We start from the raw sequence: 22,021 nt of genomic DNA, 5'->3' as shown, positions 1-22,021 counted from the left end.
TTAGTCAAGTATTTGTGTCCCTCCTGGGTTTAGGACTCGTCGTCGTATAAATTTTATGGTAAATCAAGTGGTATAATGTCTACTTCCTATTTCAGGTGTTGCATATTCAAAGCATATTGTGCATATATATTCATATCATGGTGGCGATGATTTACGGAATCATCTAGAGGTTTGTCTCTTACTCATGACTTTATATATAATTGTGAGGTTGCACCAACTTCTGTCTCTTTTCCTAGTAGGTTATTATCAATCTTCTTATGTTTTTTGTGATACTCAATGTTATATGTGGATATAGGCATGGAATCTGTTCACTGGAAGAATTTATAGTTCCCTGGATTCTGATAATATAGTTTTTATTTATTTTGGGTCCTGTTTGTCTACTTCCAACCTGTTACGTTATTATCACCGAGCAGCATTCTTGGATCTTTGGATATATGTTTATCGCCGTTCACGATTCTTGGATTTTTAAGAGTTCCCAACACGCTGATGTTTGTTTTTTGTTACCATTATAGATTGATGCTCATGCTGGTAATGTCAACGATCTTGCTTTCTCCCAACCAAACCAGCAATTATGTGTTGTGACTTGTGGAGAAGACAAGACAATCAAGGTTTGCATCTTCGCGTAATTTCCTACATTTATATAATGAGACCATCTTGCTTCTAGTATCTAAATGCTTTCTATACAGGTCTGGGATGCTGTCACCGGAAATAAATTGCACACCTTTGAAGGTCATGAGGCACCTGTTTACTCAGTGTGCCCACACCAGAAAGAGAATATTCAGGTAGTGTAGAATGCATAAAGTGTCTCTTGCTCTCTATTCTAAGGCATTCCATGAGATGAAGTAGATTTCCCAAGTGTCTATTTGGTGTTCTCTGCTCAACCAGAATTCCTAATTTCCATTATTTACAAAGAGACAGATACATGTACAGATGCTAATAGAAGCATCTGCAGCACACTCTCTCTACAATGTTTTAGCTTGATACTTGTTTTCGTGTTCTGTATAGTGATGTGAGCAATTTTTTGTTTCGTGCTCTACATTTTTAGACTGCGTGCAAGCTGATAGGTTATTTTGACCATTGAGATCGTTATAATGGGGATTTTATCTTCTTTTTTTTTTCAGTTCATATTCTCAACTGCTGTTGATGGGAAAATAAAGGCTTGGTTATATGACAACTTGGGTTCTAGAGTGGATTATGATGCCCCCGGTCGATCTTGCACGGCAATGGCATATTGTGCTGATGGGACTAGGTAAATGATTCCCACTGTAATATTATGTTCTTTACGTATCCATCCCTTTGTTCATATTTTTATATCTTCTCGTTTGTTGTAGATTATTCTCTTGTGGTACTAGTAAGGAAGGGGAATCATTCATTGTTGAATGGAATGAAAGTGAAGGAGCTGTGAAGCGGACTTATCTGGGACTAGGGAAACGGTCTGTGGGGGTTGTCCAGTTCGATACCATGAAGAACAAGTTTTTGGTAGCTGGTGATGAGTTCCAAGTCAAATTTTGGGATATGGATAGTGTTGAACTTTTGAGTACAACGACTGCAGAAGGGGGGTTGCCGGTAATGATCTATTTCTATCTCAATTGCTGTTGTTTAATTGACCTTTGAATGAATTGGTTGCTAACTTCATATCAATAGTCTTCCCCTTGCTTAAGGATCAATAAAGAAGGTACTCTGCTGGCTGTCTCTACTACTGATAATGGAATTAAGATACTAGCGAATGCTGAAGGTTCCAGGATTTTGCACTCCATGGCAAACCGTGGCCTTGACAGCTCTAGAGCTACTCCTGGATCAGTCGCAAAGGTAAACACTTGTCATCATATCTTACTTTTCTGCTTTGTCTGGGCGCAATCGCAGAAATAAATAAATAAATTCTGATCTGAATGCATGATTTTTGTTTTTAGGGTCCTATTGGTGGCACATTCGGCACTCCAAGTTCAAGCACTGGAATGAGTCTATCGATGGCTGAAAGAAGTGGACTAGTGGCATCTGTTACTGGATTGGTAATCCCACCTGTAAAACCTTTTAAGATACTTTGTTCGTTAAATATTTTCATATTATCCCATTGGAGAATGTTGACCATTTAAAATGTCCACTTAGTTTCTTTAGTGAAGTTGACAGAGATCAAAGCAGAACTGTTAAGTTCATGCATACACCTCAAAAGATAATTCTGGCACTTAACCGAAATCCTGCTAAGTTCATTCACAATTTTTTGGTTTTAGAATGGAGATAATCGCAGTATGCCAGATGTCAAACCAAGAATCCCTGATGAAGCAGAGAAATCAAAGACTTGGAAGCTGACAGAGATCAGCGAACGATCCCAGCTTCGTACTCTGCGGCTTCCTGACAGCCTGCTACCAGCAAGAGTATGTATCTAATCTATTTTCAAACATGTTGTTTCGTTCCAACTATGATGTGTTCCAGTCCTTTCCTTACAAGAATTAGGATATGCCTATTTCTCCCCTCCCATAAGAGCTAAAACAACTCCCTTATATTATAGTATATGCGATGCGATTCTATGATCCAAAGTCATTTTAAATTCTTTGGATATCTAAAATTAATTTTCCTTTGCATAGATCTTATTTTTGGTGCCCTTTGTTTGAAGACTCTCTTCTTATCTATGGTCATTATGTCATTTTGTTTCTTAATGCAGGTTGTTAAGTTAATATATACAAATTCTGGAGGTGCTATACTGGCATTAGCAGAAAACGCTGCACATAAATTATGGAAATGGCAAAAGAGTGAGCGAAATCTTTTGGGAAAGGTACATTGCCGTTTTGATTCAACATCTAGTGTCGATTTTGGAATTCAATACTTACAGCTTGTTGTATGTCTTTTTTCTTGTAGGCAAACAGCAATGTCCCACCACAGCTCTGGCAGCCATCTAGTGGAGTACTAATGACAAATGACACACGCGAGGGAAACAAAGAAGATGTGGTTCCATGCTTTGCGCTCTCAAAAAATGATTCGTATGTCATGTCAGCCTCAGGAGGGAAAATTTCCTTGTTCAACATGATGACTTTTAAGGTCCCTCCATGTTCAACTGACGTCTGTTCCTCTGTTTGGCTTTAAGCTTTGTGTTTGCTCACTTATTTTATTTTTTGTTTTCTTTGCAGACGATGACAACATTCATGGCGCCACCTCCAGCAGCGACTTCCCTTGCCTTCCATCCTCAAGACAATAATATTATTGCTATCGGAATGGATGACTCGTCTATTCAAATCTATAATGTCAGAGTCGATGAGGTATCCCAATTCAACTGAAAGTGTTCAAAGGACTTAATAAGTTTTTCATGGAAACAAATATTTAAAACAGCTTTTGGATGGTAATGAATCATGCAGGTTAAAAGTAAATTGAAAGGTCATCAGAAGAGAGTGACTGGTTTAGCATTCTCAAACGTTCTAAATGTTCTTGTTTCCTCTGGTGCTGATTCTCAGGTATGCTTATATGCTGCATTGGTTGTAATTTATTCCCGCTGCCACTTCTTTCATCTGCGGTGTTATCACTTTCCTAAAATAAACGGTTTTTATCTGTGTAGCTTTGTGTATGGAGCATGGATGGATGGGAAAAGCAAGCTAGCAAACAGATTCAAATTCCAAGCGGGCATTCGCCAAACCCACTTGCTCATACACGCGTTCAGTTCCATCACGACCAGACACATGTGCTTGTTGTCCATGCCAGCCAGTTAGCCATATATGAGGCTCCTAAGTTAGAGAACATGAAGCAGGTCTACTGCTAAAATGTCTCATAGTGCATTACATCCATGTATTGTTAATGTCCTTAACGGCCTGATATGTTTCTTTTCCTCTTAATGCAGTGGATTCCGAAGGAGTCAAGTGGTTCAGTCACAGATGCTGTATACTCATGTGATAGCCAGTCAATCTACGCAGCCTTTGATGATGGAAGTGTGAGTATCTTGACGGCAACAACATTGCAACTGAAGTGCCGCATTGGTCCCAGTTCATATTTGCCTTCAAACCCTAGGTAAGAATCCTCTGCTATATTTCAACATTTCCTAGTGTTAAGACCAATTCAACATCAGTAACATCTGTTCTTTTTTGAACAGCTCGAGAGTATATCCAGCAACAGTCGCAGCTCATCCGTCTGAACCAAACCAATTTGCAGTTGGACTAACTGATGGTGGGGTCCACGTGATCGAACCACCAGGTCCAGAGGGGAAGTGGGGAATGTCCCCACCGCCAGAAAATGGTGCAGGACCAAGTGTCTCCTCAGCACCCGGGTCAGATCAACAACCGAGGTGAGGCTGAGTCTGTTCACCAAAAGCTCGCATCATGTAGCCTCCCAAGTCATTATTATACAGAGGAGAGCTCTGAGATTGTAGGTGATGTATGTTCTTACTTATTCATAGTAGGTGAAAGGTGACTCAGCAGTTTCTTCCATTAATTCTAGTGTTTACGAAACGGTTTTTTTCAAGATTATTATTATCATTATAGAGTTCTCCTCCCAACAGTTTATTTATTTAGATTTCAAAGGTTTGTAGACAAAGATTTGATTAGCCAATACAGATAATGTTACGAACGGCTTGGAGGCACACCAATTCAGACAAGGATTAGCCTTTGTAGACAAAGATTTGATTAGCCAATTCAGATAATTTCGTTGTTTGGAAATGTAGGAGAGAATTATCAAAAGTTCTAAAACATAAATTAAGAATCAGACCAAGGTCATTCTCTTCTTTTGAGATTCAGTAGGTAACTTAACGTTGGTGGCCAAACCAATAGCTTCAAGAAACCTAATGATATACCAAGTCCCGTCGAGCTGCCACCACTCAAGTCCTTGCCTGGCCGAGAACTCAAAGGCATGATGATTGTTATGCCATCCCTCGCCAAATGTTATAATCGCCACCCACCTATATCACCAATTCATTAATTGTTATTTAATATATTTGGTGAGATTACAAATATATATGTACGTGTGTACCAATTGTTTTTGGAGAAGTCAGAAGTGTTCCATGCTCGTGTTCCCCATACATGGCAAACTGAGTTCACCAGAAAAGTCGTGTGGAGTCGAACCACAGTTGCAACACCCTGTCCATAATCATACCTTACCTTTATATTATTTGGCTAAGATAAATATAAAATATCTACTGTGATTCGACTTGAACCATGAGTCCATGACACAAGTCGAATTTTTATATCATCAAATGGAATATATGTAGCATAAATTTTTTAATAATATATTATAGTTGAAATGAAGACAAGGGGATGATTTGTATATCCTTACAATTCCCCAGACAAGGAAGGGCATGCCTCCCCAAAAATAGAAGAGAAGGGCATAAGCCATCTGATGCAAAAGGACCGTCCGCTGAATGAACCTATAGAAGGGCTGCCTCACAAGGTCATCTACATTATCATGTCCACCACACTGCAATCCGATGGTTAATTCAAGGTTAGGTATGTCCCTGCCCATATAGGACCACTCTTTTCAAGGCCGGATCAGTTTAGTTCTGATAGGGCCCGTCCTAGTTTAAAAATCAAGACCAAATATAGACCAGTCTGCAGAGCTACAAGGCCTGCTAGACGTGGACTTCCGGACCAAAATAGTCCACTACAACATCTTAAATCAGGCCTATAGGCTATAATTGAACTTCTTTCACAATATCAAGTTCAATTTATGAGCTTGTTCCTTAAGGAATAACTTGATCAATTTACCATGGTCATCAAGAAATTAAATAGGTTTTTGACAACTGAAATTTTTTATTACCTTTTTGAGGATAGAACCGCTATCAAATATCCAAGTCATGTGACTAAACCAAAACCCTTGCGTCGGGCTGTGTGGGTCACGTTTTGTCTCACAGTGCTTATGATGGTACCGATGGTTGCTCACCCACTCTATTGGGTCTCCCTGCGCAAACAATTTAGAAGTTACGATCAAAGATATATATATATATATATGTATATATATATATATATATATATCCTCTTAACAGTTAACACAATGTTCATATATCAAACAACCGTATCATGTGAATATATATATATATATATATAAAAGCCAAACCTGAAAAGCCAGAAGGCCACCATAAGCAAATAGATACTCAAGCCATTTCGGCAGATCGAAACTTCGGTGAGAAAGGTTCCTATGATAAGACAAGGTGATGCAGACTCCATTGATGTAAACGAGCCAAGGGAAAACCCGAAAAGCTGCCCAATTGAAATGAAATGGAGCCAGGAGGCTCAGCAAATGAACCCCACCGACTACGACTAACTTGCCAACGTCCCAAGAAGTCCAACTCCTTTCCCAAAATTCCCTCTTCTTTCCCACCACCACAACCTCCGACAAGGGTATTTTCCAGGAGCTTTCGACATTATCCTGTGCACATTGAACTGCCACGAACGTGCGTTTCCAGTGAGCCACGGACCCTCCTCGTTTGGACCAAAATGAGTTTGTTGAGTTATGTGTTATAAGTTTGAACAAGGCATTGTTATTTCTTGGGTTATATTGTTTAACAAATGGTGGAAAATGAGAAAGCTGTCTGAGAGTTGTAGAGAGAGACACCATGTCGTAAAAGTGATGCCTTTGCATGCATACCCAATGTGCTATTATATACTAGTTAGTATATGGCAGTTTAATGACATTTTTGGTCCAACTGGTTATTTAAAAAAAAAAAAAAAGATTAGATTCAATATATCATTCCTTTTGGTTCAAAAATAAAAACATCATTATTTTGGTAATTTGCTTAATTATGGAATTTTATAACTATTTTCCTTTCAAAAATGAAAATTAAACTATTTTCAATGCAAAACATCCGTAAATTTTTCGTATGGCATTCAGCATTCTAATTGATTTTTATTTTTATTTTTTTGGGGTACTTTTAGTTTTTACCATTTGCGACAGTCAAAGACATGCCACGTATGGTGACTGATGGCATGTCTCGCTCACGTAAGTACGTAACGGCTGGTGAGTTTTAAGTATATACATTTAATTTAATGAACAAACAAGGTGGTACAAGTGACCAATCACTAGTACGTGGTGATTCTGACTGACCAAGTAGAAAAATACGAACCAATAAGAGACGGATACAACACAAGCGCCAAATACCAGCTGGCAAATCTATAATGTCTAATAAACTATTGGAGTTCAAGATTGATCCAGACGTTTTCCCAATTCCCACAAAATAGTTTTCCACGTACTAATTGAGTTATTGTGATATTTTCGTTATTATATATTGTTTCTGTTCGTATCCTAAGGGAGTTATTAAATGTTATGAATGTCTCATACTAAACGTTTTCACTTAGGATATTTCTCATAATGGTAATACGATTGCTGAGTTGGGCAAATATATGTTGGAGGATTTCACAAGCGCATCACGTAAGGAGCATATATATGAAACGGTGAGACTCATGAGTCATGAGCTACTGGGCCGAGTCTGCTCAATAAATAGACCCAAAAACAAATTTCGAACTATAAAGATAATTGTATGATGAGAAAATAAACTTGTGACTTTCCTTCAAATACTCATTATCGTAGTAATCAAAATAAACTTTTCTTATAAAAAAAATATATATATATACTCATTATCGTATGGTTTTAGTGAAGGTCAACGGAGACTTGATGTTGATTTGATGGTAGTGTTGGAAATTAAACTAAATTGTCTCTTCTAATTGCTGGTCGTCGATTTGATATGGTTAAAAGGGAGAATGGAATCAACCCTAGTCTCCAAATCGAGCGTTAACGTGAACCATACGTAATAATGATATGAGTCATATAAATATGACGCATAGAAATAGTACGACAGCTGACGTGGTCGATACATGTTCGACTGAATCTGCTACAAAAAGCTTGCTCAATTAACATTAAACACACACGCCCAAAAACAAATTTTTGTTTTACAAATTTTAAATCAACTAATAAAGCTATATGCGGTATGTGACAGCTTAAGCATTGGCATTTCTGTTAAATCGAGCAAAAACTATACTATCTTTCACTTTTTACTTCTGTTTTTTTTTCAAACATCCTTTCATTTTTAGTATATGTACCCACTTGTTTGTTTGTGGCAAAAAAAAAAAATAATTGTTAGTTAGTTTGTTTTTTATTTGAGAAAATAAAAGAAAAAAAATAACAGCTTCGGTTTCAAGTGAGCTGTGATACGTGACATATATTTCTGAGAGAGGGGCGAACACGAACGATCGAAAAAAAAAAACACAAAAATGAGGGATCTTGACAACAACAAGAACAACGTCGTCAAAACCATAGCTCGATGGTGTCTTCTTTTACAAGCCATCATGATGATCTCTTCTAACGCCTTGGTTCTTGAAGGACCCGGCTACGTAAACATGAACATAACAATTCGTAACGCAATGAAAGGATTAAACCGCCCGGAGATCGTCTATCGATGCCAGTCTAAACACAAAGACTACGGTTGGCATCGAGCTTCAAAGCCAGGAGCCCAATTTTCAATACCAATCATCCTCATAAATGGCGAAAGCAAAATACCGTCGATTCACATCTGCCATATCCGGTCTGTCTTAGGAAAAGCCACACTCGTGATCCAAAACACCTTTCTTGATGCTGAGATGTGCCCTTATTCGTCATGTGCTCACGAGGTAACCCCAAAAGGGATCATGTTTAAAGGCCCAGAATGGGATTTCAAAACCATATTCCCAAGGCTCGTACCAGTTGAGTATCTAGAATTGCCGTGGACACCTTGGCCAAGCCGAACGTGAATCTTTTTTTCAACATTTTTCTTTTCTTCTTGTATTGAATGTAATTATAGATATATAAAATTCATAATCAGTTTGTCACATACAATCTCTTGCACAGATATATATATATCTATATACCTTGATGTAAACACAGAAAAAAAAGAAGCACAAAACCCTTTTTCTTAATCTTCATAGCTTCAATTGTACCGACAGTTCTAGTTCCGCAGTTTCAAGATCAGTCGCTGGTCAATGCCATTCTTTTTTTCTGAGCTTCCGATGGGAGCTTGACATCAGTTGCTAAACCGATGGCTTGGAGAAACCTAACGACGTACCAAGTCATATCAAGTTGCCACCATTCTAAGCCGTGTCGTGCTGAGAACTCAAAAGCATGGTGATTGTTGTGCCATCCTTCCCCGAAAGCTAGAGCTGCTACCCACCTGAAAAGTTATAATTCAGAGTCTCTTTAGTAGATCTTAATATGGATCGAGTGATTAAAGAGTGATCGAGGGTGAGTTTTAGTACCAGTTGTTCTTAGACAAATCACCGGTGTTCCATGCTTGTCTCCCCCATACATGACAAGCTGAGTTTACCAGCCAAGTTATATGATATACCCATACTATTCTTACACCCTGCAAAACCCAACAAAGAAAAAAGGATTACAGACACTATAGTAGGGAAATTAAAATCAGAAACTATGGCTCTATGGAAGTGTTAGAATAGTTAAAATTTTAAAATCAAGCTTGTTCAGCTTTCGTTTTTTTTCTTTCTTTCGTTCCGTTTACGAAATTGCTAAAACTGTCAACGTAGTTTCACTTTTAGCATGCAAATGTTGTTTATTTCTAAATACAAGCAACTAGAATTTTAGTCCATTCACGAGAAGGGCATGAACCACAGATCTTTCTTACAAGAAAGATAAGATATTTACTTGTGGTTCTGTTTTGTTCAACTAAACACAACTTGCGTGCTTAAGGTCAATAATCTAAGTTTGCACTAAATGACAAGAAAACGCAAGCTGTTTAATAAGGGAAATCAGGTGAGGAGATTTGGCCCAGCAAATTGATAGCTACACATCAAAGAACTGGTGGATTTATTTAGAATTCTCCGAGCTAAAAGAAGTCATAATCCTATAGCTAGTTCTGGAAATGAACAGTGATAGAATTGAAATGTAAAATTAGTCACAGAACATACCATTCCCCAAACAATGAATGGAAAGCCACCCATTGCATACAGAGCAACCGCTAGAGCCACCGGATGAAAAATGTAGGTGTTTCGAAGGAATTGATAAAATGGCTGCTTCTCCAAATCCCCAACATTGTTAGGCTCTCCACACTTTAAACATCAAAAGACAGAAACAGAGTTTTCAATCACTATAACCAATTAAGAAAGACCAATTTTAACATGATAACGAAAAAGCAAATTGTTACCCTTTGTGTGATTGTATTGGTATCAAACATCCAATTCATATGACTGAACCAGAATCCATCAAGTGGGCTATGAGGATCTCTGTCTGAATCACAGAACTGATGATGGTACCTATGTGTACTCACCCAATCAATTGGGTTCCCCTGAAGAAACAAAATTACACAATTTGGGGTCAAAATCAATCAGCTTTACAAATTCGACAAAACTACATTTTATCATAAAAGCAAATCACCTGAAGAGCTTGTGCTCCACAATAAGCAAACAAGTACTCAAGCCACTTGGGAAGCTTGAAGGCTTTATGAGAAAGATTCCTATGGAAAGACAAAGTAATACCCAGAAGACCTGTAACGATATAAAGCCCAAAAGCAACGGAAACAGCTCTCCAATTGAACTGAAACGGAGCCAAGAGACTAAGCAAATGCATAGACAAAACAACAGCAACAGCTCCAAAGTCCATAGCTTTCCACTCTCTCTCCCACCAATGTACTTTCTCCTTCTTCTTCACCAACACATCTGATAGCATTATCCTCCTGTAATCTCCATCCGCCGCCGCTTCCGTTGCAGCAGCACCCGAGGCGACATCTCTCTTCAGACCCTTTTCAGAGAATGCGGCAACGAGACTAGGGAGCTTGAAAGGAGCAAGCTTTTGGTGGTGGGTGAATGAGATTCTTGTGAAATTCAATGACGGTGGGGCTGATGTGTTTAGAGCTCGTGGAGATGAACAGAGGAAAACGGGCTTAGGCTTCGTTAGAAGAGAAGCCATTGTCGATGTGATAGCCCCAGAGGAGAAGAGAAGACTTAAACCCTACGTTTTATATGCAATACTATATATGTTAATATGTGTGCGTGTATAAATTAGGGTCGGTCTTTTTTTGTATGCTTCACAACACAAGTAAGTATATAGTAGTAGTTGTTATTGACAGAGACGTGCAAAGATCTGATCTTTTTTGTGGTTCATGGACTACATTGCGGCTAGATATTCAGAGAGAGAGGATAAGATGGTCTAAGGGTTTGGATTGCCAATTTGGGGCAGTTATCTCCAACGCGGATCCTCCCTTCAAAGTTTTCTAGCTTTCTTGATGAAAAGCCCTTGAACTTCTTTGAAACTTAATAAATCGCCCCAATTTCTTAGAAGTAAAAATACAACCCAAAAATTAGGAAATTGGGCTTATCTTGGTTTTGGGCCCATTCTTCCTTTATCCATTAAAGAAAATCTCTCAAGAGTGAGAGCGAGATGTTCCCACTACCCCCATAGAAGTCATAGACCATTACAATTCAAATTTGATATTTGTCTCTATGATACTTCAGTCTTTGTTTTCATGTGTAAGAAGAAAATCTTAGCAGATATTTGTATTTGTGGTGTGGTGTCAAAAACCCCTTATCTTGAAGCCATATATCAATAATTTACTCCCTTATTTTCTCCTTCCTTCATCCCTAAACAAAAAAAAAAAAAAAGTTTTTCATCAGATCGGTTTCCATGGCTGCTGCCGCTAACTCTGCCGCCATTTTCGCGTCTCCTTCGCAGCCTTTATCCTCTAAACGCAATTTTTGTAAGCCTTTTCACTTAACGCGCGTTCCTAATTTTTTTTTTATGTTAGTTTATATACTAATATGCTTTGTAGTGTATAACATGTTAAACTGAACCTTTTTGAGTTTTGAATAAATACAGTGTATAGTTCAACGATTGGTCCAATACAAAGGAGATTTCCAAAGAAGAAACTTGATCTGCAAGTAAGAGCTGTTGCCACGACTCTCGCCCCCCTCGAAGAGATCAAAGAGTCTGTCTTTACTCTTTAATTTAGTTCTTCTTGTTACTTGGTCAATATAACTATATGAATATAATTATTAACATATATCATGGTTGATTATTTTTGGTAGATATAAGCTTCCTTCATGGGCCATGTTCGAGATGGGTACTGCTCCTGTGTACTGGAAAACCATGAATGGTCTTCCTCCAACCGCGGTAAGATTCTCTAGCCATTTGTCAATGCTAAGATTAGAGTTAAGGCTCTTTTAACTCAAACTTCTAATCAAACTTTTTTGGATTAGGGTGAAAAGTTGAAGCTATTCTATAATCCAGCTGCAAGCAAACTCACTCTTAACGAGGACTATGGGGTTGCTTTTAACGGTCAGTTTCTCAAAAAACATGTAATTAAGTTGTTAAGAGGCTACATAGACCAGTCTAATTATATATGGACTAACAAAATCTGAAAAGAATGAGTGAATTGACTACTAATATAATGGTGCAGGAGGATTTAACCAACCAATCATGTGTGGTGGGGAGCCAAGAGCAATGCTAAAGAAAGATCGAGGCAAAGCCGATTCTCCAATCTACACTATGCAGATTTGCATTCCTAAGCATGGTTCGTTTTCTTTTATAATGAAATTCAAAGGATATGTCTTTCTTTGACCAAATAAGTTATATTTTTGTATGAGATATTTTTCATCTTTGGTATGAATCATTCGTTACCAGCTGTGAATTTGATATTCTCGTTCACCAACGGTGTCGATTGGGACGGTCCATACAGACTTCAGTTTCAAGTCCCCAAGCGATGGCAAAACAAACCTATTGAGTTCTTCAATGAGGTATTTAATAAATTTCTTTCGATTTATTTTTTTTTGCTTAGTCATATATATATGCACAACTTATGATTTATCAATTGGTGCAAAAAGGGTCTAGCCAACGAGTTGGGCCAAGATGGAGCCTGTGAGAGAGCGATATTTCCTGACTCGAACGTTGTTGCCACACGTTGCACAATGATCGCCAACTTGACGGTCGAAGGAGTAAGTTCTCACCAATCCATATATTATAAATTTATTTATATAAAAAGTCTGAATACACTAAATTTTAAAATGTATGAATAAATTTCAGGGAGATAGATGCAATCTGGATCTGGTTCCTGGGTGCATGGATACAAATTCTGAACATTTCAACCCATACGCTAATGTTGATGATGGCTCTTGTCCCCTCGAGTTATCCGATTCTGATGAATAGAACTAATTCTTATTTATGTAAATATAGACACACATATGTTAGTATTTGAATACAAAAATGTCACTTGTCAATTTTTAGTATTATCATAAAAGAGCTTTACAATTATAATATTTTTAGCCACAGAATATTACAAATTTTTCACTTGTTGATTTATCTATTAGTTGAACTGCCAAATTAGTTTAAAGAATTTTGTTTTGGTCAAAATTTAAAGACTTTTTTTTTTCTTTTTTTTTTTTGTCAAAATTTAAAGACTTTTTATTGGAGAACTTTTCAACAAATGAAAACACTGGATAAATGTTGTTATATTATATGTTCTTTCCCCTGACCCTGAGGCCAAGCTACTACTAACCATGGAACGGTCTACCTCTCCGGCCCGTTATTTTTATACAAAACACATCATGATATCTCTACCGATGGGAAACAAATACACATGTTGCAGCAAAAATAGTGAACAAGCACATACAGAAAATTCTGTAAATAAAAACAATACCCAACTTTCACATGACTCCAGAATTAATCTGGATTTGATTTTGAAATAGTTGTATGAAGACCTAATTCACGAGTACAATTTAATAATAAAATAAAATAGCAACTTCACAACCACGTACAGACGTACGTATACGTTTAGTTATGTTCAACCAATGGTATTCAATTAGAACCATTTTAGAGAAAATAGATCTAAAATGTGTTTCTAAACGTTATTAAAAAGAAATAGATTTAATATACAATTAATTATTTTTCCGAAAAAGAAAAAAAAAACGATTTTAATCGACTAGAGTGTCTTTCGAGATCAAATTTAAACGAGTAGTGCTTAAGTGTCTCTTGCTCATCTCGTCGTACTTCCCGGCCAATGAGTCAAAGAGAATCCCAGCGCCAACTCCAACCGCAATATCAATCGTGTAGTGCCCTCTCGTACCAAGCAGCCTGATCGATTGTAATACATTGAGGATGTCAAAAACCATCGCCAGCCTAAATCTCTGCATTCTCTTCATGTCCAATGATGCAATCATCGAGCCAGCAACGTGACCTGAGTAGAAGAGAAAGAACGACACGTTTCCGACCGGATAATCTACTCCTGATCCTAAAAACTCCTGTAAAAACAGACAAATTAAATGATTATCTTAAATCATTTCTCCTTAGTATAGTAACAAGACGAACAAGTCTATCTATCTATTGATGTTACATCACCAAAAGAAATATAAATAAATCTCAAAAAAAAAAAAAAAAAACTGAGTTACTAGAACCGTAGAACGTAAGTGAACGAGAATGTCATATTTATGTCTGGTCAATCAACTCGTGCATGGAACACTATTTTGCAAGAGGAGAGTCCGGATCAAATTATTTGGGACTAATATAACTTATTTTTAATGCAGTAGTAGCCAATGGATATCACACGTCCAAAATTGATATTATTCTTCTGATATCAGTTGATCAATAATTGGACGTTACATCGAATTTGGTCTATAATAGTATGTGGATTTGAACCTGAGGGCGAGGGAGCTGAGTAGAGTAGCCGAGAATGCCGCGACACGTGAACATGAATAAAGCCGCGATGGTCGCTCGTGGTCGTCCTTCCACTGCCCATGTCCATCCAATATACGTTGTTTGCATCCCTACCAAAATCTGTCCCCACCCAACCAAATCATCTAATTGAAATTAAGTCGAATTTAACCAAATATCTCTGTGTTGCATGTGAATATTACAAGGTGGGGAGTTTTAGGATAGTCATTAAATATGTGTTTACCGTGTTAAGAGCGGCTAAAACGGTGTTAAGATTTGGTGAAGAAGCCAAGATGCTATGCAGAGAGCGCGTGGCCACAAATCCTAGATCGAACGGCTGCGAACTCGCGGGAGTCATCTGGAACGTGTACTCCACAACCGTAAAGAACATAACTCCGGCCGCGAACAAACACGGTATCCAATGGTGTCTCGTCACGTAAACAGCGTCATGCGCCGTCCACGTCATAAACGACGCCTTGCTTGTCCATTCTCCTTCTCCTTCTCCTCCTCCGCCGTCGTCGGCTTTCGTAGAAATGTTCTCCATTTGGCTATTTATTGATCCGACTTGGCGACTGTGGTCGTCGATGGTGACGCCGTTAGTGTGTTTTCCGTTAAGAGGGTTCGATTTACGACGGAGAGGGACGACGGTTTTGGTTACGGCGTCTGACATGACCGTTAGAATTAACGGAGAGTGACACTTCGGGATTTAGAGAGAGACGGGTTATATAAAGAGATTACATTTCGGAGGAAACTTGTTGGAGCTAAAAAAAATCCATACGAAAACGATGACTATGAGATTAGAGAGCGACAATTACGCTTATTTTACGCAAGTATGATATTTTCGACGACATGAAACAGAGAGAAGAGTATAAGATTCTCATTACTTTAATAGCTAGTTTATCACGTAAAACAACACGTTGGTTGTGTATGTATGAATAATGTGGATATAACTCTAATTCAAGATTATGGAGAATATCAAAGATATTGTGCCTCGATGAGTAAACTTACTAACATAACTAATTCATTAATGTTACATTACCGGTAACAATTTATTATAGCGGGTAAAGACAGTGGTGAGCAATAAAAAATAATGTTATTCGTTAGACCATCCCGAATAGTTTTTACTATTTTTGTCTTTATAATAGAGTAACAATATATCTGTGTTGGAGGTGCTCTCGGGCTCGCCATCATCGCAGGAAAAATATTTTGAGAAAAATTAAATTAAACTTCAAATTTAGAATTTTATATTATAAAATTATTTAGAAGTAATAAAATAATTTAAAAATAGATGCTAAATAATAAAATTAAAAATTATCTCAAAATTACGAAGAACATCCATAAATTTTGTAGAATTATCATATCATATGAACATCCATATCATGTCCACCTTGTTGTTGTGTGATATGTTAATTCTCTTGGGATGTATGTTGAAGGCCCAATCCAGAAGCTTGGAGAGGATATGATCTATCCAAAGAGTCATCTATTGTTACTATTCCACCCTTGTGTAAACTGGAATCATGCCCACCTTGTTGCTGTTATCAGATAGTAATAGGCGGTATTGTTCCACCTCCTTATCAAGTGGGATCATCGACGTCCTCTTATAGATAAAGACAAGAATATTGAGGTTGAGCTCGCATACTTTTTTTCTAGGAACTCTTTTTCTTTCACATTCTGCACCATTTCCTGTTCTTGTTGATCGCAAGGATTCATGCTTGCAGTCTCGTCCTCACGGTTCCTCGTCTTTACGGAAATTTTGTTCACCATTCACATCAACGGTTGTGTGCTTTTTGTACCAGATGTGCTCCACTCTATCCTTAATGATGGAGGTTTAGGCCTAAAGTTTGTGTAAGACACCATTTTATAAACTCGAGTGGGCTGAAGTTTTGAAATAATATTATCAATCGTAGTGTATTTAACATTTCAAAATTTGTTCTCTCTCATATCATTTATAACAATATTAAATGCATCTTCGAATATTAAGTATTTGTTTCTACATTAAAACATAACATTTTTTTTTTGACTACCATCAAAACATAACATTTAGGCTGCTAATATGTTTTATTTAACAAGTACTCCCTTTTGTTTTTGTTAATTGTTATTTTGGAGAGATTTTCTGTTTTAGATTAATTGTCATTCTCACTTTTCAATGTAATTTTTGCAATGAAATTCCAAATATAACCTTATTAATCTAACACAATAATTAACACAATAAATGAGTTGTGAGGTTAAAATTGTTAATTTAAACAATTTCTTAATATAAGTGAAATTTTCTACATTGACAAGTAAATAAAAACGGAGGGAGTGGTGTATTACGTTGGTTTCCCAAAAATTTGCAGGCTACAACATTGAATTCACCTACGTATAGAGATTGGTAGCTCTACATATGTAGTTTATACTATAATATTTTGATTATTTGAAAATAATGAATTATTTGTAGTATATTACAAATAATGTAATATACTACAGTATATACTGTATATACAAACTCTGAATGATATTTTTGATTACAAATGGTTAGCTAGATATATATATATGTGCTTTTGGCCTAGCATTATAAATGTTCTCATGTTGATCTTTCATTTTATTACTTGTAAATAAAAAAAAATAGAATAACGTAAATACAAATTTTAGTAATATGGTTGAGTGATTTTTATTATTTTTTTTATATCACTGATAATTATATAAGATTAACACAAATTATTTTCGTAAATCTCTTTTTTGTTAAATGAAATAACCTCACTATCTCGGAACATATAAATAACCTTTTAAGTAACATTAGATCGATAATTAGGTTCAACAAACGGTATACAATGAACCATTTATAAGAAGAAACAAATAAGTCATTAGACTAAATTCAACTTAACTAAATGTGTTGAACTAAAAACATTTGATAGAAAACAAATTTAATTGACTAGAGAGTCTTTCGATATCAAACTAAAACCAGTTCCTAGGTGGTGTCTTCTGCTCATCTCTTCGTACTTCCCGGCCAGTGAGTCAAAGAGAATCCCAGCGCCAACTCCAACCGCAAGGTCGATGGTGTAGTGTCCTCTTGTACCGAGCAGCCTGATCGATTGTAATACATTGAGGATGTCAAAAACCCTCGCCAGCTTAAACCTCTGCATTCTCCTCATGTCCAGTGATGCGATCATCGAGCCGGCAACGTGGCCCGAGAAGAAGAGGAAGAAAGAGACGTTTCCCACTGGAAAATCAACTCCTGATCCTAAAAAATCCTGTGTAAACGAGTAAATTTAACTTCCAGGGTTAACTTATTTTGATCACGACTAGAGCTAATTAACCTTGTATCAATTATTTCTTGAACATGTAAACTCTCAACAGTATAACAAGACCACACACATAAATCCATATAAGTACCGATGCTACGTCACGAGAAAGAAAATAAAATAGATGACTCACTAGAACTGTAGAGCGTAAATGAGTGAGAATCTGATATTTTATGTCCAGTCAATCAAATCGTCGATCATTATTTTGAAAGATGGGAAAAAGTTCTGTACCAAACGAAAACAAAATAGGGATTTCCTAGAAATTGGTAAATATCATTAAGATGATAATTAACCTAAAGCCGGCAAGGTAAAACTTGAAAGCATAAAACACAATCTATCACTCCTTTCATTTCACAAAATAATTGTTGTTTATAAGATATTTTTTTTGTTTTTAAAAGAAGGTCTCTATGATTTTTATGTAAACTTTAGCTAGAAAATATCTAATTTGTCTATGTTAAACTCATTAAATATATAAAATAGAAAGGAAAAAAGGTTAGTCAGTTTTCAAAGTTAACCAAATTTTGTTCTTCGGATAATCAAATTATCTGAAGACTATTATAAACTGTATTTTTTTCTACGGTAGTGGCCAAGGGAAATCACACGTCGTCTAAAATGTTAGAATTCTGATATGGATCAACTAGTAAATAAAACGTTACATCTAATACTACATATACGGGTAGATCATCACTACTAATATGAAGAAAAAAAATGTTACTACTATAATGTTAAAAATTTTACATAAAAGAGGGAGATAAGTGGATTGAAAACCTGAGGGAGAGGAAGCTGAGTAGAGTAGCCGAGAATGCCGCGACACGTGAACATGAATAAAGCCGAGATGGTTGCTCGTGCTCGTCCTTCCACTAACCATGTCCATACAATATACGTTGTTTGCATCAATACGAACACCTGTCCCCACCCCGCAACCCAATTATTTTAGTTTTTTTCTTCCCTTTTAAAAAAGTACACAAAAGTCGAATTTAAAAAACCAATCTCTCTCTGTTTCCATGTGATCGTGTCTCCAACTCATCTTCTTCACCATGTGTCATTTTCTATTAGCTTTTAAAGTTAAAAGCGCTCTATATCAATCAAAATACTAATATAGTATTGTACAAACAAACAAAGAAGCAGTTGTTAAAAAGAAGATTACATAACTAAAACAAAGAGATTTAGCATTAAATAGATTTTGTAACCCACTAACTAATCGATTAAGACCCATTTTATCCTCTAATCGATCTTTCATTGATTAAAGACCATTTTAGTATTAATGCCAATTTTTCTCACTCTTAAGATATTTCATTGCTTTGACAGCAAAATTCCAGCTGGAGAATTAAATAACACTAAATATATATATGAGATTTATTTCCATCTCTACCCCACTTTTATTTATTTTTATTTGACTAATTCAATTAAAATATTTAAATGATAAAGCAAGAAAACAAAATATTAGGTGAAGGAAGGAGGCAATAAGAATTTGAAGATAAATCATTAAAAAAATAAGATTAAACCTAAATTAAACTTAGCACGACATAACATACCGTGTTTAGTGCGGCTAGAACAGTGTTTAGATCCGGGGAAGATGCTAAGACGCGATTTAAAGAGCGCGTGGCCACAAACCCAAGATCGAACGGTTCAGATCTCGCGGGTATCATCTGGAGCGTGTACTCGACCCCCATGAAGAACAAAAGCCCGGCAGCGAACATGCACGGTATCCAATGGTGTCTCGCCACGTAGACAACGTCACGCGTCGTCCACGTCATGAACGACGCCTTGCTCCTCCATCCTCCTCCTCCGACACCGTTGGCGTAGCCGTTGTTCTTAGCAGCGATCTCCATTCGAGTGTTTGTATCTCCGGCGACGGGGCGTTGGTGGTTGTGATCGTTCTCAATGGCGACGTTGTTAGTGTGGTTTCCGTTAGATACGTGACGGCGAGAGACGGCGGGTTTAGCTGCGGTGGCTGACATGGCCGTTAGAGTTAACGGAGAGGGACATTTTTGGGAGTTTGAAGAGAGATGTGTTATATAAGAGATACGAGGCGGAGATTTCATATGAAAGTGAATTTGAGAACGACATTTTAATTTTATGGTTGTTAGTTAAATACACTCTAACTCTTTGGTGGGCTTTACTTTTTTGTTTGTGTACCGACATGTTGTTCTTTTTATACTAATGTTTATGTTTTAATAAGTATAATACATTTCGACGACAAAAAGAGAGAGAAGAGAATATGAGATTCCCCAAAACCTATAGAAACTATAGTTTATCACATAAAATGCATTATTGGTGTATGCAATGTATTAACAATCCTAATTCAAGATTATGGAGAATATATCAAAGGATTTGGTGCTTTTCGTTGAATATAAAAAACTAAATTTACTGCATTGGTTCTCCATTTCGCGCAAATATCTTCTTTCACACTTTTTGATACAACTATTATTGGCTATTGGATTACTCTTAAATTCTTAACTACCTAAATCTCCAATATCATTGAAAAACATAAATGACAGTTGGTTACATGTTGTTTATTAGTGATTTTAGCTAATATTATCCATGTGTCACGTATGGTTAGAAGAAGAAAAAACACATGAGTATGAGACTTAGATTAGATCATTGTTGTTGTTCAAAAAAAAAAATCATTGTTATTCGTATGATACTACTAACAATAAACATTCGAAAATATATTTTATTAAGTACCGCATACTTACATGTTTCACAAATCGTGGTAAAATTATTTATATTTGAAAGGGCTGCTAATCTCCTGATGCTAAATTGTTACTGTAACTAATATTGGAAGACTTTCTCATATGTTGGTGGAGTAAAAAACAAAACACTATCTCGTGCTCCAAACATGAGAAGCATTGGTGCACGTAGTGAACAATAAGAAAACAAAAACAGGAAGAAACAAACTGATGGATACATTTACCAAGAAATATGAATGAAACGAACAAAATTAATTTCTTCTTTTTGGAATATTAGTGACATTGTTCACTCCATCACGGTTTTGATTTCTGATTTTTTGGATTATAGTTTCTTGTTAACACGATTTGTTTATTTTTGTATGTGAAGTGTTAATTATACTATAACCCAAAGCATCTGTTTATATTATTGTAGTTGTACTGTATTTGTCTATAGTACTTGACCGTAATTCATGTGTTACAATTTTATGATCCTTGCACGAAAGTAAAATTTTGTTTAAAGTATCTAACAAATAATTGAACCATTCTATATTCTATCATAATTTTGTATCTTAAAAAAAAAACAATTTCTCGAGTGAAGGTAGGATATCTAACTCATGGTGACTGACTGAGTTGTTTTCAGACAAAATAAAAACTCTCTTTAATTTATCTCAACACCCACGTGGAATATTCTCAGTGTGTCAATCATGAAGTTTCTCGAGTTTGTGAGTCCCGCGGTTGATTGAACTGGTCTGGATACCAAAGACGAGGATGAAGTAGTTAGTTTAATTATTGGCCATGTATTCAGTGTAGTTAAGCTTATCGATCGTATTTCGTTTTGATTGTTGTATTGTATGTTTTCAATATGTTAACAACCATAATATTATCGTTTGTTCTGTAGAATTACATAGACGTTTAGAAGATTATAGGAAAAATCTGAATTGTAGTTCTGCCAAAGATTTTGTAAGTTTTACATAGCCATATACATATTTAATTACCACGTGGTGTAAATGTAAATGTAAATCAAGAGGTGGTGATTTTGTTTGTTTTTCAGCTAATTGGACGTGTATGTCTAATCTTCACCCAATTAGACGTGTTTGTTGTCTACCGGTGGAGGAGGCTAAAGATTTGGGACAATGTTGATGTTTGATGATTCACTTTTTCCTAACTTTAATAAAACTCGACGTACAAAATAGATCTTACGATGTGATATATATTTTAATTCACAAATATCCTCAGCCACACCATCAATTTCCAATTTTCCCTTTTTCTTACTTTTATAATTTAACATGAAATCTCACTACATGTACGTAAGATTATAGTAGTTAAACATCTTTTACAAAGTTAGGATAACTAGAAACTAGCGCCCTGTGAATAAACCATTTGTCGACACAAAAAAATATATTTAAAAATCAAAATGTTAAAATACCCATATAAAAACTTCTAATGATCCTTCCTAGATATTTCTATTTTTGCAACTTGGAT

The 22,021-nt window shown here is 36.3% G+C and overlaps 6 protein-coding genes and 1 pseudogene across 6 annotated transcripts; 3 read left to right on the top strand and 4 right to left on the bottom strand.

Annotated features, from left to right (window-relative positions):
• The window catches only part of LOC104780708, a 13,687-nt pseudogene extending 9,142 nt beyond the window's left edge, over positions 1 to 4,545 (top strand).
• Positions 4,359 to 6,525, bottom strand: LOC104780716 (probable lipid desaturase ADS3.2, chloroplastic). The gene is made up of 5 exons (XM_010505240.2): positions 6,025 to 6,525; positions 5,728 to 5,868; positions 5,248 to 5,388; positions 4,945 to 5,051; positions 4,359 to 4,873 (listed from the first exon to the last, which is right to left on the bottom strand). Exons 1-5 carry the CDS (start codon positions 6,523 to 6,525, stop codon positions 4,678 to 4,680), a joined length of 1,086 nt encoding a protein of 361 aa, XP_010503542.1. The 3' UTR covers positions 4,359 to 4,677.
• LOC104704915 lies at positions 8,175 to 8,692 on the top strand. The gene has a single exon (XM_010420924.2). It carries the CDS (start codon positions 8,175 to 8,177, stop codon positions 8,688 to 8,690), a length of 516 nt encoding a protein of 171 aa, XP_010419226.1. The 3' UTR covers positions 8,691 to 8,692.
• On the bottom strand, positions 8,728 to 11,078 carry LOC104780697 (palmitoyl-monogalactosyldiacylglycerol delta-7 desaturase, chloroplastic). Its single transcript, XM_010505220.2, has 5 exons — positions 10,324 to 11,078; positions 10,094 to 10,234; positions 9,858 to 9,998; positions 9,192 to 9,298; positions 8,728 to 9,106 (listed from the first exon to the last, which is right to left on the bottom strand). Exons 1-5 carry the CDS (start codon positions 10,852 to 10,854, stop codon positions 8,905 to 8,907), a joined length of 1,122 nt encoding a protein of 373 aa, XP_010503522.1. The 5' UTR covers positions 10,855 to 11,078; the 3' UTR covers positions 8,728 to 8,904.
• On the top strand, positions 11,476 to 13,196 carry LOC104780685. Its single transcript, XM_010505211.2, has 8 exons — positions 11,476 to 11,641; positions 11,761 to 11,869; positions 11,970 to 12,054; positions 12,141 to 12,219; positions 12,341 to 12,454; positions 12,565 to 12,677; positions 12,765 to 12,875; positions 12,964 to 13,196. The coding sequence occupies exons 1-8, from the start codon at positions 11,569 to 11,571 to the stop codon at positions 13,084 to 13,086; spliced, it is 807 nt and encodes a 268-aa protein (XP_010503513.1). The 5' UTR covers positions 11,476 to 11,568; the 3' UTR covers positions 13,087 to 13,196.
• On the bottom strand, positions 13,661 to 15,445 carry LOC104780676 (phosphatidylcholine:diacylglycerol cholinephosphotransferase 2-like). Its single transcript, XM_010505201.2, has 3 exons — positions 14,831 to 15,445; positions 14,572 to 14,709; positions 13,661 to 14,177 (listed from the first exon to the last, which is right to left on the bottom strand). The coding sequence occupies exons 1-3, from the start codon at positions 15,254 to 15,256 to the stop codon at positions 13,851 to 13,853; spliced, it is 891 nt and encodes a 296-aa protein (XP_010503503.1). The 5' UTR covers positions 15,257 to 15,445; the 3' UTR covers positions 13,661 to 13,850.
• LOC104780666 (phosphatidylcholine:diacylglycerol cholinephosphotransferase 1) lies at positions 17,339 to 19,941 on the bottom strand. The gene is made up of 3 exons (XM_010505191.2): positions 19,403 to 19,941; positions 18,636 to 18,773; positions 17,339 to 17,816 (listed from the first exon to the last, which is right to left on the bottom strand). The coding sequence occupies exons 1-3, from the start codon at positions 19,910 to 19,912 to the stop codon at positions 17,490 to 17,492; spliced, it is 975 nt and encodes a 324-aa protein (XP_010503493.1). The 5' UTR covers positions 19,913 to 19,941; the 3' UTR covers positions 17,339 to 17,489.

Source organism: Camelina sativa, chromosome 1 (genome assembly GCF_000633955.1).
Source record: "Camelina sativa cultivar DH55 chromosome 1, Cs, whole genome shotgun sequence".
Lineage (NCBI taxonomy): Eukaryota > Viridiplantae > Streptophyta > Magnoliopsida > Brassicales > Brassicaceae > Camelina > Camelina sativa.
This window is presented reverse-complemented; position numbering and strand designations above follow the sequence as displayed.

What these genes read in the sequence shown, in the direction of transcription:
- LOC104780716 (XM_010505240.2), bottom strand. Translation starts at nt 6,525, where the DNA reads ATGGTGTCTCTCTCTACAACTCTCAGACAGCTTTCTCATTTTCCACCA. An exon ending in GTGGCCTTCTGGCTTTTCAG is followed by an intron (nt 5,869 to 6,024) that starts GTTTGGCTTTTA and finishes TTGTTTGCGCAG; the next exon opens with GGAGACCCAATAGAGTGGGT. An exon ending in GACTTCTCCAAAAACAATTG is followed by an intron (nt 4,874 to 4,944) that starts GTACACACGTAC and finishes TTGGTGATATAG; the next exon opens with GTGGGTGGCGATTATAACAT.
- LOC104704915 (XM_010420924.2), top strand. Translation starts at nt 8,175, where the DNA reads ATGAGGGATCTTGACAACAACAAGAACAACGTCGTCAAAACCATAGCT.
- LOC104780697 (XM_010505220.2), bottom strand. Translation starts at nt 10,854, where the DNA reads ATGGCTTCTCTTCTAACGAAGCCTAAGCCCGTTTTCCTCTGTTCATCT. An exon ending in GTGGAGCACAAGCTCTTCAG is followed by an intron (nt 10,235 to 10,323) that starts GTGATTTGCTTT and finishes TTGTTTCTTCAG; the next exon opens with GGGAACCCAATTGATTGGGT. An exon ending in CATTCATTGTTTGGGGAATG is followed by an intron (nt 9,299 to 9,857) that starts GTATGTTCTGTG and finishes TGGGTTTTGCAG; the next exon opens with GGTGTAAGAATAGTATGGGT.
- LOC104780685 (XM_010505211.2), top strand. Translation starts at nt 11,569, where the DNA reads ATGGCTGCTGCCGCTAACTCTGCCGCCATTTTCGCGTCTCCTTCGCAG. An exon ending in CCCCTCGAAGAGATCAAAGA is followed by an intron (nt 11,870 to 11,969) that starts GTCTGTCTTTAC and finishes TATTTTTGGTAG; the next exon opens with ATATAAGCTTCCTTCATGGG. An exon ending in CCAACTTGACGGTCGAAGGA is followed by an intron (nt 12,876 to 12,963) that starts GTAAGTTCTCAC and finishes AATAAATTTCAG; the next exon opens with GGAGATAGATGCAATCTGGA.
- LOC104780676 (XM_010505201.2), bottom strand. Translation starts at nt 15,256, where the DNA reads ATGTCAGACGCCGTAACCAAAACCGTCGTCCCTCTCCGTCGTAAATCG. An exon ending in TTTTAGCCGCTCTTAACACG is followed by an intron (nt 14,710 to 14,830) that starts GTAAACACATAT and finishes GGGTGGGGACAG; the next exon opens with ATTTTGGTAGGGATGCAAAC. An exon ending in CTCAGCTCCCTCGCCCTCAG is followed by an intron (nt 14,178 to 14,571) that starts GTTCAAATCCAC and finishes CTGTTTTTACAG; the next exon opens with GAGTTTTTAGGATCAGGAGT.
- LOC104780666 (XM_010505191.2), bottom strand. Translation starts at nt 19,912, where the DNA reads ATGAAATCTCCGCCTCGTATCTCTTATATAACACATCTCTCTTCAAAC. An exon ending in TTCTAGCCGCACTAAACACG is followed by an intron (nt 18,774 to 19,402) that starts GTATGTTATGTC and finishes GGGTGGGGACAG; the next exon opens with GTGTTCGTATTGATGCAAAC. An exon ending in CTCAGCTTCCTCTCCCTCAG is followed by an intron (nt 17,817 to 18,635) that starts GTTTTCAATCCA and finishes TCGTTTACACAG; the next exon opens with GATTTTTTAGGATCAGGAGT.